This window comes from Nothoprocta perdicaria, unplaced genomic scaffold (genome assembly GCF_003342845.1).
Source record: "Nothoprocta perdicaria isolate Ctin4 unplaced genomic scaffold, notPer1 scaffold_10, whole genome shotgun sequence".
In the NCBI taxonomy this organism is placed as follows: domain Eukaryota; kingdom Metazoa; phylum Chordata; class Aves; order Tinamiformes; family Tinamidae; genus Nothoprocta; species Nothoprocta perdicaria.
The window spans coordinates 7,641,054-7,655,797 of NW_020454094.1; the positions used below are offsets into that span (position 1 = coordinate 7,641,054).

Below are 14,744 nucleotides of genomic sequence, written 5' to 3' on the forward strand. Positions count from 1 at the left end.
AGGAAACTTAAACACTGCAACTGAGCAATTTCCCCTGCTTAGGCAAGAATTGCTTGTCTGTCAACAAGAGGCCTCTTCAACATCATCACGCTCCCCGCGCGCTTATTGCTCCCTTCCCAGGCGTTCAGCCTTGCCTTGCAAGTGGTGTTTAACTCGCTCCTGTGACAGGCACCGCGTCCTGGGGCTCAGCATTGTTTACCAGCTGAGAGAATAGTGCTCGGGTAAGGGCCCAGCATCATCGTCCTTTTAGAAATACATCCCTGATTTAACATAAAAAAGCACTGCACAGCAGCCACACGGCTTCGGCTAAGGGGAGCTGGGAGAAGATCTCCAAAGGAAAGGTTATTTGGAGCGGGATTGACCCCAGGACCCCATGTTACGGAGAAGGAGATGTTACCAATTCCTTTGCTAGCTGGAGGGCACCTGTGTGGGTTTGACACTCCAGCAGAAGTGGTGAAAAATGCAAACCGAATCTAGAAGGAGCAACAGAGCTTCAGTCTGGAAAACATAACTTCAAGGAGCTCTTCAGGGCCTCGCAAATAAATTAAGCAGTAATTTGATCTCGGCCTAAAAGCACCTGCAAGGGGAAGGGATTTCTAGCGGCGGAAGGCTCTTTAAATTAGCAGAAAGAGGCCTAATGGGATTTGGCAGTTGAACAGCAGCTCAGCAAATTCAGACAAGGACCGAGGCACGAGCCCGTGGAGTGGCACGGACTTATCTGCATCCTGCAAGTCGAAACTCCCTGGCTCTTTCTCAAAAGATAAAGCTCTCGCCCCAAGAGGAGTCACCGGGGTGATAAGTTTACGGACCGAGGCTCTGCGGATCTTAGAGATTACTTCTGGGCTTAAAATCTAATAAATCCATTTCTGCCTTTGAGCTTTGATTCTGCTCAGATCTTTGATCTGGGGTAGACTGGCAGCATTATAGAGAAAGATGCACAATTTTTATAAGGAGATATTTACAGCTGGACACACACCAGGCAGTTTTATATGAAGAGATTTATAGACTCCTAAACTCTTCACTTCCCTGGATTCTGCCTTATTTATTACCCCGTGCATTAAACAGTCAACCTCTAAGTGCTCAGGGGTAACAAGGTGCTGTAACAGCAATGAGCATTGCGGTGTTAAGGACAGGACGTATCAAGTCAATGTTGTTCTGGTGCTGAAATCAGCCTAGTGGGGAGAGGGTCTCCGGGCACGTGCCCCAGTGCCTGAACCAGCCTACCCTGCCAGCCTGTGGGGCCAGCCCTGTGCCCGGGGGTCACTGCCCAGACGTGGAGCAAGTCCTTTTTGCTCCTTCTGCTACTGTATTTCTGGAGATGAGCCCGAAACAAAACCTCCAAGCTCTTGAGGCTGAAATAACAAAGATGTAACTGCTACATCTCGCCTCCCATGTAGCCCCAAGGAGCGGAAAGACATCTTGTGGGCAAGCCCTGGGAAAGGCAAGGACTAGCTATACTTTTCTAGAAGAAGAACAGGTCTACATGCATCACTGTATTGGAGACCGATGACCGATGACTGGGAGGTTGTCCGACCTCCCAGTCACCAGGATGCACAGGACACCCTGCCACCCTCCCCAGCTCGGAAGTAATCAGGTTGGAAGGAACCTCCAGAGTTCTCCAGTCCAAGCTGCAGCTGCTAGGAGGGTTAGACAAGTCTGCTCAGGGCTTGGTCCAGTCTCATCTAGAAGACCTCCAAGCCTGCAGATCCCACAGCCTCTCTGAGCCTCTCTTACAATTCCTGGCTGTCCTTGTGGAGAAAATCCTCTTTATGCCAGGCTGGAGCCTCCCGTTCTTGTGCATGGCTGCTGTCTCGTGTTCTCCTGTGGTACATCCCTGTAAAGAGCCTGGCTCCATGTCCCCAGTGACCTCCTGTTAGGAACGGGAAGGCTGCTGGTGGGTCCTCCTGTAGTTGTCCCTTTTCCAGGCTAAACAAGCTCAGCTCCTTCAGCCCCTTCCCACAGGGCAGGTGCTCCAGTCCCCGGCTCTGCTGGTGGCCTCTGCTGGACTCGGTCCAGTTTCTCAGCATTCCTGTTCAGCCCCTGAACCACTTTCTGCTTCTCTTCCCTCAGGTCAAACTGCAGCTCTCCTGCACATTAACTGTGAGTGAAGACTTCTTGCAATCTGATTTCCATCACCCAGGGCAGTGAACAGAGGTGCTGATGCTCCTCTGAACCAGCACCAGCTATCACGTCCTTATTTATTTACTCCTTAGGAAATTCCTTTCCTGTTTCCAGTGACTGAAATACTGAAGTGTGTGACACCACATAGCCCCAGGGAGAGGCGCTAAGAGGGATTCATCCTCTCTATCTCCTTCAGCCTCCCAAAGTCACCAATATTGGCCTTGTCTGTCTTGATTAGCACATTCTAGCTTTGCACTCCTGCCTGCTACAGCCTTCTGGAGGAAGCCTGCTAAAACTGAGCCCATTGTATGGCAAAAAATACTGAACATTTAGTCCTCTTACTAGACTGGTGACTATTCTAACTCCATGGCATTACACTGAGTTTGAGTGTGGTTAACACCCTAAGTCCCTCTATCCATCCTTGGCTTTAGGTGTCTCTCCTAAGAGAATCTGCACGTGGCTGTTACTTGCCTTTCCTCAGGTTTTTGCTGCAGATATGTGACAGGCTCGTGGCCTTGCTAAGCCAGGGGGTTGTAAAGGTACTTCAGGAGTGCGGTGAGCAGCAGGCTGAAAAAAATCACCCAAAAGAGCAGTTGTGTTTGTGGTCAGCTTTGGATGGTATTTCAGAAAAGCCTGTGGATCTCTCTTGGGGAGATTAGCTTTTGTTCCTGCTGTCATTTCAATTTGTGCATTCATTCCTTGGGTGAGCTAGCAGAGGGCTCACTGTAAGGTCTTGAGGAGGTCTGGTAGCACAGGGCATCATGAGGTCTTGGAAAGACTTTGGATCAGATTTCCACATGACCTGGAAGCTTTGGAGAGATGGACTGAAATGAGAGGTGAAATCAGTAAAGATCTGCACAGTGAGCCTAAAACATCTGTCAGAGCTAGTTCTGCCTGCCTTTGATCCTGCCTCGGCGCAGAGCTCGGATTAGGTTCCTACAGCCCAAGGACTCAGCTTTACCCTGGTAATTCCCTGCCTTGGGTTGTGTGAGCAACAGTAGCATCCGAGTGGCAGCTGCTCACGTAGGAAACGTTGCGTTTGGTGAGAGTTGAATCAGGGGATGCTGGAATAAATCAGCTCTGTTTCCAGTGCTCTGCGGCTTTGCTGGGTTTTTGGCTTGTCTGGCTCATTTACAGATCCTTGCTGGGGAAGTTAAATTACAAGCAATAACCATTCAGACTACTTATGGATTTTATAGTGGAGGGAAAAGAAATGGCAGTATTTTCCCCAATTACCTTCTTCTCACCTTTGGAGCAAATGCATTTCTCACATGGGCATTTTATGCCTCTTTATGGCAAATAGGGTGCTAATGACAGTATAATTACTGGAATTAAATTTGGATTTAATTTTCTGAATACAAGCGGCTCCTTTCTGTCTTTCCTCTGTTTCCTGCTCAGTTGCCAGCTATGAAAACATCTCTTTTGAGGATATTTCCTGGTGCACAGGTGCTTGCGCGGTGCTGGACGTGCAACAACGCATGAGGTGGAGCCTCCTCGGGCCAGGTTTCACCCTGTTCTTGGATGATGCTGACCAGCCCACGCCACGTGAAGAAGGGGAAGAGCACGATCAGCAAAGCCTGGTGGAAGCATCCTGTGTCCTTGGTGTCTCCGTCTCCCAACACTTTCCAAACAGGAGCCACACATAACTATTTTAAAGGAGAAATGGTGGGCCATGCATCAGTGCTGAGACTTCCATAAGGTCCCGGTGCTCTATGGATGGGACGTGCTTATGGCTTGGACCTTGGATGTGCAGAGCCCTCCTGCCTCCTCGCACTCCCTTCTAACAGAGCACTCGCATTCCCATCCCTCTGACTTCTTCTGCCTGCTCATCCCATTCCCTTCTTTTTCTCTCTCCATGGTGGAACAGAAGCAGAAGACAGCTGATTTAGTCCAATCGACTGTTTTAAAGTGCTTTTATTTCTATCAGCAATTGTTTCCACTATCCCTAAACGATGAGTGCCTAAACGATCAGTTTAGGCATCTCCTCCACGATGATGGAAAAGAACAATTTTGGTTGTCATCCTGAGGGCTCCTGAAACATCATCAGATCCTTTTTCACTCTTTATTGCTTCCTGCCATACTTGCAGCATGGCAGCATCCATCCTGCGTTTCAGGCAGCTCCTCACACCTGGATAATCCCAGGAAGATCCATGCATAGACTCAGATCAGAGTGGAAGCAGGAGAGCTTGGGAAGATCCTGAGAGGATGGTCGGACTGTACTGGGAAAATCTACATCCAGAAACCGTGCTGAGGGGTGGAGAGGTCTCCCCTATCTCCACCAAGGAGACATCTCTCCAAGAGACCTCCAGGACCCTGGCAGTGCAGCAGTGGCCCAAACATTTTCCTCTGTCCCGCCTCCAGCAGCACAGAGAATGGGACAAGGATTGGACATTTTTGGATTGTGGAAAATTGACTTTTTGGCGTGTGGAAGGGCTACTCAAGCAGGCTGTTTTCATCCTTCTGGGGCCGTATCTTACTGCAAGCCTCAGAGGGAGCAGCCTTTGTAGCACAGTTGCTTTAATGTAACTCGTCTGCCCTCGTTGTGCCAGGCATGTGCTCTACTTCAGCTAACCTCTGCTAATAGGCTCCTTCCGCTCCTTAAATCTAACATTTAATTGTTGAGCATCTACCCCTGCCAGCTTGGCCTCGTCTTGCTGACAGCTACAGACTGCAGGTTCCCCTCGCTCCACTGGTGATACTGGTGGGACTTGGTGAGTGATGGAGAGACTACTCTGGGAACTGCTCACCTTAAGGAGCCTAATGGTTTCCGTGATGTTTTCTTCACAGCTTGCCTTTATTTTGCTCAACTCTTTTGCAGAGAAGCGCCATTAGTTTCAGCAGCCAGCTGAGCAGATGGATATAGCTGTGCTATGGCACTGAAGTAATTATGTTTCGGTACAACAGAGAGACAGCAAACACATAAAATTAATTCAGGTACAGCATCCCGGTCAGTGACTCAGTGCAGTTCAGGGAGGCCACCCTGGCTGCATGGTGCCCGTGCTGTTGGCAGCACGGGTAGGTACTAGGAATATGTGCCCTGCTTTCAGTAGGTGATGCTGGATTGACTTTTCCTGTGCCTGGTTCCTTCTTCGGGTGTGTATTAGCATCATAGAGATTGATTACTGTTCATGTCTTTCTTCTGCTTCTGTTATAATTAAAACAGCAATATATGCATGAAGCAATTAGGTTTTAATAATGCTTTTCTAAACAGGATGTCAAGGAGCTTAGTGGAAGGACTTGGGCTTGAGCCAGATCAGGATCTTAAGATGGGATTGTCATTAAAATAACTGCCTCCCTCCTGGACAGCTTAGCCTGAGCACAGGCTCTCAATTTGCCTTTCTTTAGTCAGGCTGCACCTCATCTTCATCTGCAGAGAGTAGTACCAGACCCCAGCACCTGAGTGAGACGTCGGTAGGGACAGCTCAGACAGCCCCAGGCTCTGCTGATGGGACAGGAACATCCCCATGCCAGTGCCCATACTCATCTTCACCCCGTTGCCATTGCTGGGTGCCAGGGAGCTGGGATGCAGCTCTGTCCGTTCTGGGCTGTTCCCCATAGAGGAGGCAGTTGCTGGCCGAGCTGGGGGGTTCATCAGGGCAGGCCTGTTCATCTCTGTGTCCCAGAAGAAAATGAGGTCCTCCGTGAGTGTCTGCTCTCTGGAGGAGCATCTCTGAGCTCCCTCCCCAGCCCCGCTCTCTAGCACACACCTGGCTTCTCCTGCCTATTTCGCCCTATATCCTGCAGCCCGGGGGCCCTGCATTGCATCTCCAAAGCAAATCTCCTTCTTCTCCGAATATCTCATATTCAGACCCTTCTGTGGTGCCACTGGTTGCCCACCAGACACGAATGGGGAGGGTGTAAGACACCCTCAGCATCACTGCAGGCAGCAATGGGCATCCTCCACCAAACAGCACCATGCCCAGGAGATCTTCAGGAAAGATTAGGGGAACTTGCAGGGCAAAGAGGCACCATGGTGGGTCACAGCAGATCCTTGCAGCTCTCTGGGACAGGAACTGACTTCTCAGCCGCTGTAGGAAGGTGGGATCCCAGGGAAAGCAGCCCCGCTGGCTGCAGGATTTCCCATGCTCTTGCCTTGTGGTCACCGTCTTGCTGACTCCTTTTAAGCCTTGATTTGCATGCTGCATCATAACTCGCTCCTTAATCAAGTGATTTAGCGTGAATTCCCACGTAGTCCAGAGTAGGAATGGATCTAGTTTTCAGGCCTGGGAGGGTTTGCGTGGCATTTGTGATTTGCCTGGCTGTTTTCTGTGCGGCAGGCAGCGATTCTGTGCAAGGCATTTAATTTGTGGCAAATTGGACGCATGATCTGAAATAAACAGGATGCACTTCAGTGAGGACAGAGGCGAAGTACGAGGGGAGGAAAAGGAAATGGCAGTAACTGGCTGGAGAGGTTTGCAGAAGATCTCAAACACCATCCAACAGGGTCCTGCCAGAGCAGAAGAGCCAGGTGCTGGTCCAGGATTGCAAAGGAGATGTGTAAGTAGGACACAGGAGCTGATCCTTCCGCACTGCTGAGTGGTGCCAAGGTGTCAGCCCCATGTGGAGCAGCTCGTTGAAAGATGCCATGAGCAGGAGAGCAGCCGTGGGGCTGGAAGCAGCGTGGTGCAGAGAGCGCAGAGCCCTGCCAGGATGCTGGGGAGCGGGGAAGGCAGCGCCCTGAGGCAGGAGGCTGGGGGCAAAGGTGCAAAGAAGTGCTGGTGGCCGTCATCAGGGGCTGGCATCATGGAAGGCTTTTAAAAGACATCACAGAATCACAGAGTAGTTGGGGTTGGAAGGGACCTCTAGAGATCATCTAGTCCAACCCTCCTGCTCCAGCAGAGACACCCAGAGCACGGGGCACAGGGTGGCATCCAGGTGGGGTTTGAAGACCTCCATGAGAAGACTCCACAGCCTCCTGGGCATGGCCATGCAGGTGATGGGAGCGGAGTATGAAAATCCATTGCTCAGGTCATGCTGTGCCAGGCACCCAAGGACCACGCCAAGCACCAGATAAGCATCTGTCAGATGCAATTTAAAACTCGCTTTCCCATGGACCAAGGCAGACTAGTGGGACTTGAAAGCCTCTCCAAGCCGAGCTTTAAATGACACTGTGATTTAAATGAAACCTACACACTAGACTGTGTTGTCGAGATGACACAATTGTTCACGCAGTTGAAATATCTAGTGCTATTTCGGGAGCAACCCTGAGTTCAAGTGCAGTTGTGGAGAAAAGGAGAGCGCGAGCACTGCAGCCTGGCATTAAATTGCAAGCTGAACCCTGTTGGTAATCCCAACAGTATCTATAGTAATACATCTTTCATACCTTTGGCATTTAGGGTTATTAAATGTATGGCATCACCTCTATTCATAGCAAAACTCTATTTCCTGCGTGCTTGTAGGAACATTTACCCAAAGAAAAGAATATTCACAATACCATAGTAGTACCAAAAAAAAAAAAAAAACCCAGTGTTTCTTCTACACTTTTTTTTTATATATATTTAAAAGCTGGTAAAACAAAAGTTTCAAAGAAAATGCTGTGCTCAGAGAGACACAATAGCCGACCTCTCTTAGGGCAATTTAAAGCTATCACAGGCCATACATGGCAACAAGGGCGCTCCAAGAAAGGAGCGTTGCAGGAGGAAGCCCAGGTTGCACCCGCGAGCGTGCTGCACGGCGGGCGGTTTCTCGGGCCACGTCGCGCCCCGTGAGCCTCGGCAGCGCCGCGGTGCCGCTGGAGCCGCGTTGCCGGGTTCGGCTGGTTTTATTAAACTCTAATCCGTGACGGCTTACTGAGCTGTCGTACAACGAGAGGAGTAAATCTCAAGTAAGGAAAAAATAATCGAGAATCACACAGAATCACAGAACGGTTGAGGTTGGAAGGGACCTCTAGAGACCATCTAGTCCAACCCCTGCTCCACAGGGACACCCAGAGCACGGGGCACAGGGCGGCATCCAGGCGGGTTTGGAAGATCTCTAGACATGGAGCCTCCCCAACCTCCCTGGGCAGCCTGTTCCCATATGAGAGGTGATAGACGAGATGAAATATGAGAGATGCTGAGGGGTAGAGTCATGGCGCCCGCGAGCTGCGCTGAGCTGAGGGCTGCAGCCCAGGCCCGCCGGTCCCTGTGTGCCCAGACCAGGCTCCGGGATTCCTCCCTTTGGAAGGGACGGATGTCTGTGAGCCTGGGCGCTGAGCTGCAGAGAGGAGCTGCCCACGGGGCTCCTCTTGGGCTCCCCGAGAGCCGTGAGAGCTCTGCCCGCTGCTGCCTTCCTCCCCTCTTCCCTCCCTGCTGCATGTGTTTGGGAGATCCCTTGGATAAAGAGCAAGGATCGACGCCTGCCGGATTTTCCATTTTGTGCCGTTACAATATACAACTCGTGGGCAGGCTTTTGGTACCAGGGCTTTCCGCCGAGTGCTGCTAAGAGCTGATTAAAGTAATCAGTCCCATCGAGAAAAGAGGCACCGCGCTGCAATCCGGTAGGTCTGAATCCAGGAGGGCTGGATCCAGGCCGTGGGGGATGCACTGCTGGTCCCCCAGGGAGGGAACATCCCTGCCCTGCGCCGAGGGACGTGGCCCTTAGCCCAGCGGCCTGCGAGCAGCCCTTTGCAGGGGAGTTTCTCTGATTCTGGCTGTGATTCTGTGAGGAGAGACTGAGTGAGTTGGGCCTGTTCAGCTGGGAGAAGAGAAGGCCGAGAGGGGATCCGATTAACATGTCTAAGTTCAGGAAGGGGGAATGTAGGGAGGAAGGGGCCAAGCTCTTCTCAGTGGTGGCCAGTGACAAGGGGTAATGGGTGCAAACACAGGCATTTCCACCTCCATGTGAGGAGGAACTTCTTCACTGTGAGGGTGACAGAGCCCTGGCACAGGCTGCCCAGGGAGGCTGTGGAGTCTCTTTCTCTGGAGGTCTCCAAACCCGCCTGGATGCCACCCTGTGCTCTGGATGTCCCTGCTGGAGCAGGGGGGTTGGACCAGATGGAAGGGACTGGAAGGGACTAGAGGTCCCTTCCAACCTTACACATTCTCTGATTCTGTGTGTGTGATTCTGTGTCTCTGAGTTCACACAGGCACGTGCACACCCCACCACCGGCTCTCCCGGGGCTGGAAGCAAAACCCTTAGGGCTTTCTGCTCCCCTCCGGCCCTCATCTGCAGCCCGAAGAGCTGCGGGGAGGGCGGCTGTGCTGCGCACCGAGCACACGGTGATTTTTCTCAGGGCTTACTGCTAAACGTGTGCGCCGATACGACTGATAATCATCTCCGTGAGCCTCGCGAGCAGAGCTATCGTCTCACCCGGCTGCCCTCTTCCACACGGCTGCTCCTGGCTATGCGCAGTGACGGAGAGTAATGATGCCCGGAGGCAATGCTGGTTTTTATCAAAATCCCTTCTCCACACACACATCGCCACGCTGCTCGCAGCCAGGGTGGCCCCAGGGCTGGCAAAACCCAGCCAGGTTTAATCCAGGAGAAGAAAGCCTGGTGCTCACCCTGCCTACCCACGGGGTCCGTGCCGGGCAAGGCTAGGGTTATTTGCTTAGTCTATTCCAGACTTTGATGTCTGTGAGTGGCTTTCACAGGCAGCCTTCACTTGGAAGGCTGTGGGCTGGTGATATTTAAACTGAGGGTCGTCACCAGATGCCCATGGTGATCCTGGCTGTGGGAAAGGCAGAAGTGGGGGATTTCACACCCAGGCGGCTCAAGGACACAATCCTCCCCATACTGTGTGTCCAGCCCCTGCAGCATCTCCTCGCTTCCTTCAGAGGGGCTTCCTGGATGGATTAAAAAGCTCTCCAGGGACTGTTTCTAATATGTTTGGAGGTTTTCTGCTATTGGTGCTGGTGATTAATTCAGATCGGATTGAGGTGTCATTATAATGCCCAGCCGGGAGGAGCTGCGTGTGCGGCCCCAGGCGCTGTCTGTGCTCGGCTTGCCGCACTCACTCAGGTTTTCAGGCACCACTGCTAAATTTGGGCTTCTTACGGCTATATTTAGGTGCTTAAATTAGTGGTGTGTAAGAGACATCGCTCAAGGCTCTGAAGTTAGAGCGTTGAGCGTGGCGGGAAGCCAGCCCGCTTCTTCAGCTGCCCGACTAGAGAAGTTCAGTGCTAGGACCCAGCTTAGACACGAGATAACCATGGTCTTGGCCATGCTGTGCCTTGTGCCCACTGCCACCATCCCCATGCCGGGGGCTGCTGTGCCCAGGCTGCCTCCAGTTTGGGAGAGGCTAAGCAGGTAGCGCCGAGGGTCTAGCAGATACTTGCACTTAGCCAGGGGTTAGACTTGGACCAAACCGGCCAGCAAGTGCCTTTTGAGGACAGATCCTTCATCAGGGATCCTCGCGGGGCTGCATCCTGGGACTGCAGCAGCTCTGCAGGCATTTTCCCTCCCAGGGTCTCCTGCTCCTTGTCTTCTCCCAGCCAGCGGCTCTTCTTCTGCCAGCACTTGGTGTTGCTGAGATTCCTTCAATGCTGCAAGCACAGCTTGCCCCACCGAGCAGCTTTGGCTGCTCGCTGCTTAGTATTTGCCAAGCACCTTGCTAAGGATCACTGTAGATCACACCACAGCCCTGAGTAAAACAGCAAGAGCCAAGTGGGCTGAGCCAAACTCCTCGATGTGCTGGAGCCAGAAGAAACGTGTGGGGAAGAACTTGGCTCCTCCTGTGTGAGTATTTTTACCTGCACAGAAAACATGGTGCAGGGGATGAGCATGAGCGTGGGGCCCGGCTGGGCCCACATAGGGGGCTGGAGTGCTCAAGTGAGCAAGAGCAAGTGGCCCGGGGAGCCAGCCTAGACCCGGGGCCACGAGACCTGTCTCCTGGAGAGCCGTTTGCCCCGAATAGCACCGGGTTTAGCTGAGCAGAGAGACGAGCGTCCTTGGGGGACAGTGCCTGGGTTGTCCGGGGGCGGAAAGCCCCACGCTGCTGATGCCCGAGTGACCCGGCCATCCCCAGGGCTTCTCTGCAGGTTTCATTCCCTGCCAGCAGAACATTTCCTGCGTCATTTATTTCCAAACAGGAGCAAAATACGCCTAAATCCTTATCGCCAGCCTGTCAGCTAATTCTTCAGCGGGCCGGGAGCAACGCTGTCAAATCAGGCTGCGAGAGCAGCTCCCGGTGGCTGATAAGCACTTGCTGCCCTATGTAAATGGGCTTGTGGAGAGCCTGAAAGTGGTCCTCGTACAAAGAGCATTTCCAGAGCAGCATTCAGCTGCTGCGGCCCCTCTGGCGGGTGTCACGGCTCGCCGGGTGCCCGGGGTCACCTGCAGCAATAGGGCTGCAATAGGAATAGGAGCACATAGGGCTTGGGGGGCTTTGGAGCTGCATGTTCGCTTGGTGGCCCGTGGAGCTGCTGCGGAAAATCTTGCTGCAGTAGTAGCCAAGTTTGAGTCTCTCTGGTCTCTGCGTCAGAAATGAGGCAGGGAATCTCTTCACCTCCACCCAGTGGAGCCTCTGGTCTCGTCACGGGTGTGTTTTGCTAATGCAGGAGCCCCCGCTCTCGGGATCTTGCCCTTCACCAGCCTTGGTTGTAGGAGGGTGAGGAGGATGAGGGGGGTAGGAGGTGTAGGAGGGAGGAGGGTGAGGTCTCCTACACCTCAGCCTTTGCTGGGCAGCAGGCACAGCCCTGCTCTCATGAGCTCTTCCTTTCCTGCTGAAAGGAAGGGGCAGGGGGGCAATCCCACTGTACTGGCTTTACCAGGGGACTTAGACAACTAAAAAAGCAAAGATGTTGTGAAATCTTGGCAGCTGGATGCCTCTTCCCATTGCGTTCAACGAGGAGACACCTGGGAGTGTTAGACAGCGATGCCAATTCTTTAAGCTCCTCATCCCTCTCTAAACTGTCCGGCAAAGGCTTAAGTTGCTGTTTCATGGGAAGTGGCAGCCAGAGCCACAGGGGCACCTATGCAGGGGCTCGGATCGCACCGCTGGGCCTGGAAGCCCCATCCCGGCACCAGGGACCCCATGGCATGGGGGGCTCCATGGGGCAGGACAGACCTGCTCCCCTGCCCGGGGCATCTGCCACCCATGGCCTTGCCAGCACAGCCGACACTCCTGCTGCTTTAAGATGTAAACGTAGTGTTTTGTTTTGTTTAATTCAAACCTTATGGCAGATGTTTTATGGTTATTCTGCCAGTGGGGAAAAAGAAACGAAAAAAAAAAAAAAAAAGTTGCTGAAAAGTGCCAGCATCATGGGTTCTATGAGAGGGTTTTATGAGAGGGTTTTATTAACCTGGCACTTTGCTGCTCAGCGCGGGAGGGAAGGCCCGGCCGAGAAGCAGTGACTGCAGTTAGATGACCCCCATATCATGGGCACGACGTTCGCTACGGGCCGATTTGCACTGGACAGGGGGTCTCCGAAGATCCCGTCCCGCTCCGAGCTCGCCCTGTGGCCTCTGCCTCCCGCCTTGCCGGGGTAGGGGCCGCGAGGCCGCCCGCCCGGGCAGGACGGAGCCGCGGCCCTGCTCTCCCGCCCCGCGGCAGAGCCGCCCCCAGGGAGCCTCCAGGAGCAAAACGGGTGCAAGTGTCACCACGAGCGGCCCGGGGCCTGTTCTGTGAGCTCCTCACGGGCTGTCCCGCCGCACACAAGTTGCCCCTCGGAGGCCCCGTGTGGTTGATCCCTGCTCATTGCACCGGCTGCGCTGGAGCTGGTACCGAGCGGCTGTGTCCTGCGGGCGCCGTCCCTGCTGGCTCGGCTCCCATGGGGCGGCACAGGGAGGGTTTCGAAGGCTATCGGCTGGAAAGCAGCTTTCCAGGGAAAGACCAGGGTCCCGGAATACCCCGAGCAGCTGTGTGTAGCCGCAGGGTACACCTGTGGAGAGGTGCTCGGCTGTGACATGGGCCTGCAGTGCAAACGCCACTCGCTCTCAGTGCCAACGTGGAGCCACTCGCTCCTGCCACTTGCTTAACAGAGCCCAGCCCCTGTAAGCTGCTCCACTCCATGCTGCAGCTCCAAGAAGAAACCTGCCAAACCAGGGGTGCTTCCAGACACCCCAGTTCGCAGCAGGGCTGCACAGGGAGCTGGGATGCAGCAGCCTGCAGCAGCCTTGGGCCTCATTTACCCGTCTGTGCTAACCGCTCGCTTGCTCTCTCCGCAGGAGAAGAAGGGCCAGGAGGTGAAGAAGGGCCCCGAGGTGGAAATCGCCAAGCTGGACAAGCTGCTGAACCTGGTGAGGGAGCCGGCCAGCCAGGCAGCGAGGTGAGCGGCCGCAGCCGCGCCAGGCGAGCGGGCTGAGGCCACGGGCACGAGCCCCGCTGCTCTGCCTGCCACGCGAGGCGCAGGCCGGGCACAGAGCGGCCCGGGTGAATAAACAGAGCTGTTCAAAGGCCCCGGTGTGCAGGGACGGCTCCGGCACCTCCTCGCGGCGGCCAGAGCCCCAGGGGGCCGCGCGAGGGCAGGGCTGCGCCCCGGCGGCAGGCAGGGAGCCCCGGTGCTGCGGGCACCGCTCGCTGCAGCGGAGGGCACGGAGGCGCAGCAGCCCGCGGGCGCCGCTGAGCCCCGCGGGCGCGCGCAGGCCCCGCGCGCGCTCCCCGCCGCCGCCGCCGCCCCGCTTGGGCGGCCCCTGCGCAGCCGGGGGTGGCCACGTCGCGTCGCGGCGCCGCGCGCGGCACCAGGGGGATTAGCTGCCGCGGCGGCCTCGCCGCATGCTGATGAGACGCTGGTGACTGCCACCGGCCAAAGGGGCACCGGCACCGGCCGCCTTCGTGTCCTCGAGTTGGGGACTGTCACTCCGTGCAAGACGTTGGCGCCCGCTCTGCCCCCACGGTGCCCGCTCAGAGTAGGGGGACGATGGACGGGACACACGGGGCCTCCGCACGGCGCAGGGCAGAGCTCGGAGACACCACGTGGGTCCTACCATGGGTTTATTAGTCTAGTAAAAACACCACTGCCGAGGGACACGTTAGCTACACCTGGACCCCTGCATCCCAGGGAGAGACCAGGGCCTGGCCRTGCCCATGGAGGGAGCCTGGCCCACGCACCCAGCAGCGCCTCCGCTGCAGCCCTTATTGCAGCGGCTGCACCCGCTGCACCGACCACTGCCCGGCCCCGCGCCGGCCCTCGCTGGGCAGCACGGGGCAGCCACGGGCCGGGGTCGGCACCTTTGGGTATCACACAGGCATCGCAGGAGCAGGCGGTGCCCCCTGCCCGCCCGGGGCTGCCCCGGCGCCCGCTGCCCAGAGGTGCTGGGCCCAGTGAGGCCCAGCCGCAGCTGCCAAGCCCGCCGGGGTGCCCGTGGGGGCCCCGTGTCGGCCTCCTGCCCGCGTGCGCAGCCGCCCCTCCGTCCCCGTGGGCACCGCAGGCCCCTGCAGCGACGGCAGGCGCCAAATGGGGGGTCTTCCCCGGCTCGCAGCCCTGGCGAGCGGCCGAGTGCCCCATGGTGCCCCGCTGGTCCATCCCTGCGCCCCACGGCGCCTGCAGTGCCCGCGCTCGTGCAGTCCCGTCAGCGCACGCGGCCCGAGGCGCCGGGCGGCCCTCACGGCTGCAGCAGGTACTTCTCCTCGTTCCTCGTCTCGTCCGTGTCAGAGGACGGGCTCTTCTTGGGGCAGGACGGGGTCCTGCAGGCCTTGCAGAGGATGAGGAAGAGGATGAGGATGAGCAGGGCGATGACGCAGTTAAAGCAGATGGCGACGA

General features: G+C 55.6%; 1 protein-coding gene across 1 annotated transcript in view; it reads left to right on the forward strand.

Moving 5' to 3' along the window:
- The window catches only part of LOC112947407 (dynein intermediate chain 1, axonemal-like), a 71,438-nt gene extending 58,100 nt beyond the window's left edge, over nucleotides 1-13,338 (forward strand). Inside the window, exon 8 of the mRNA XM_026039491.1 lies at nucleotides 13,210-13,338. Coding sequence (XP_025895276.1) covers nucleotides 13,210-13,314 — 105 coding nt within the window. The 3' untranslated portion in view covers nucleotides 13,315-13,338. The remainder of the gene's footprint in view (nucleotides 1-13,209) is intronic.
- The last annotated feature ends 1,406 nt before the right edge of the window (nucleotides 13,339-14,744 follow it).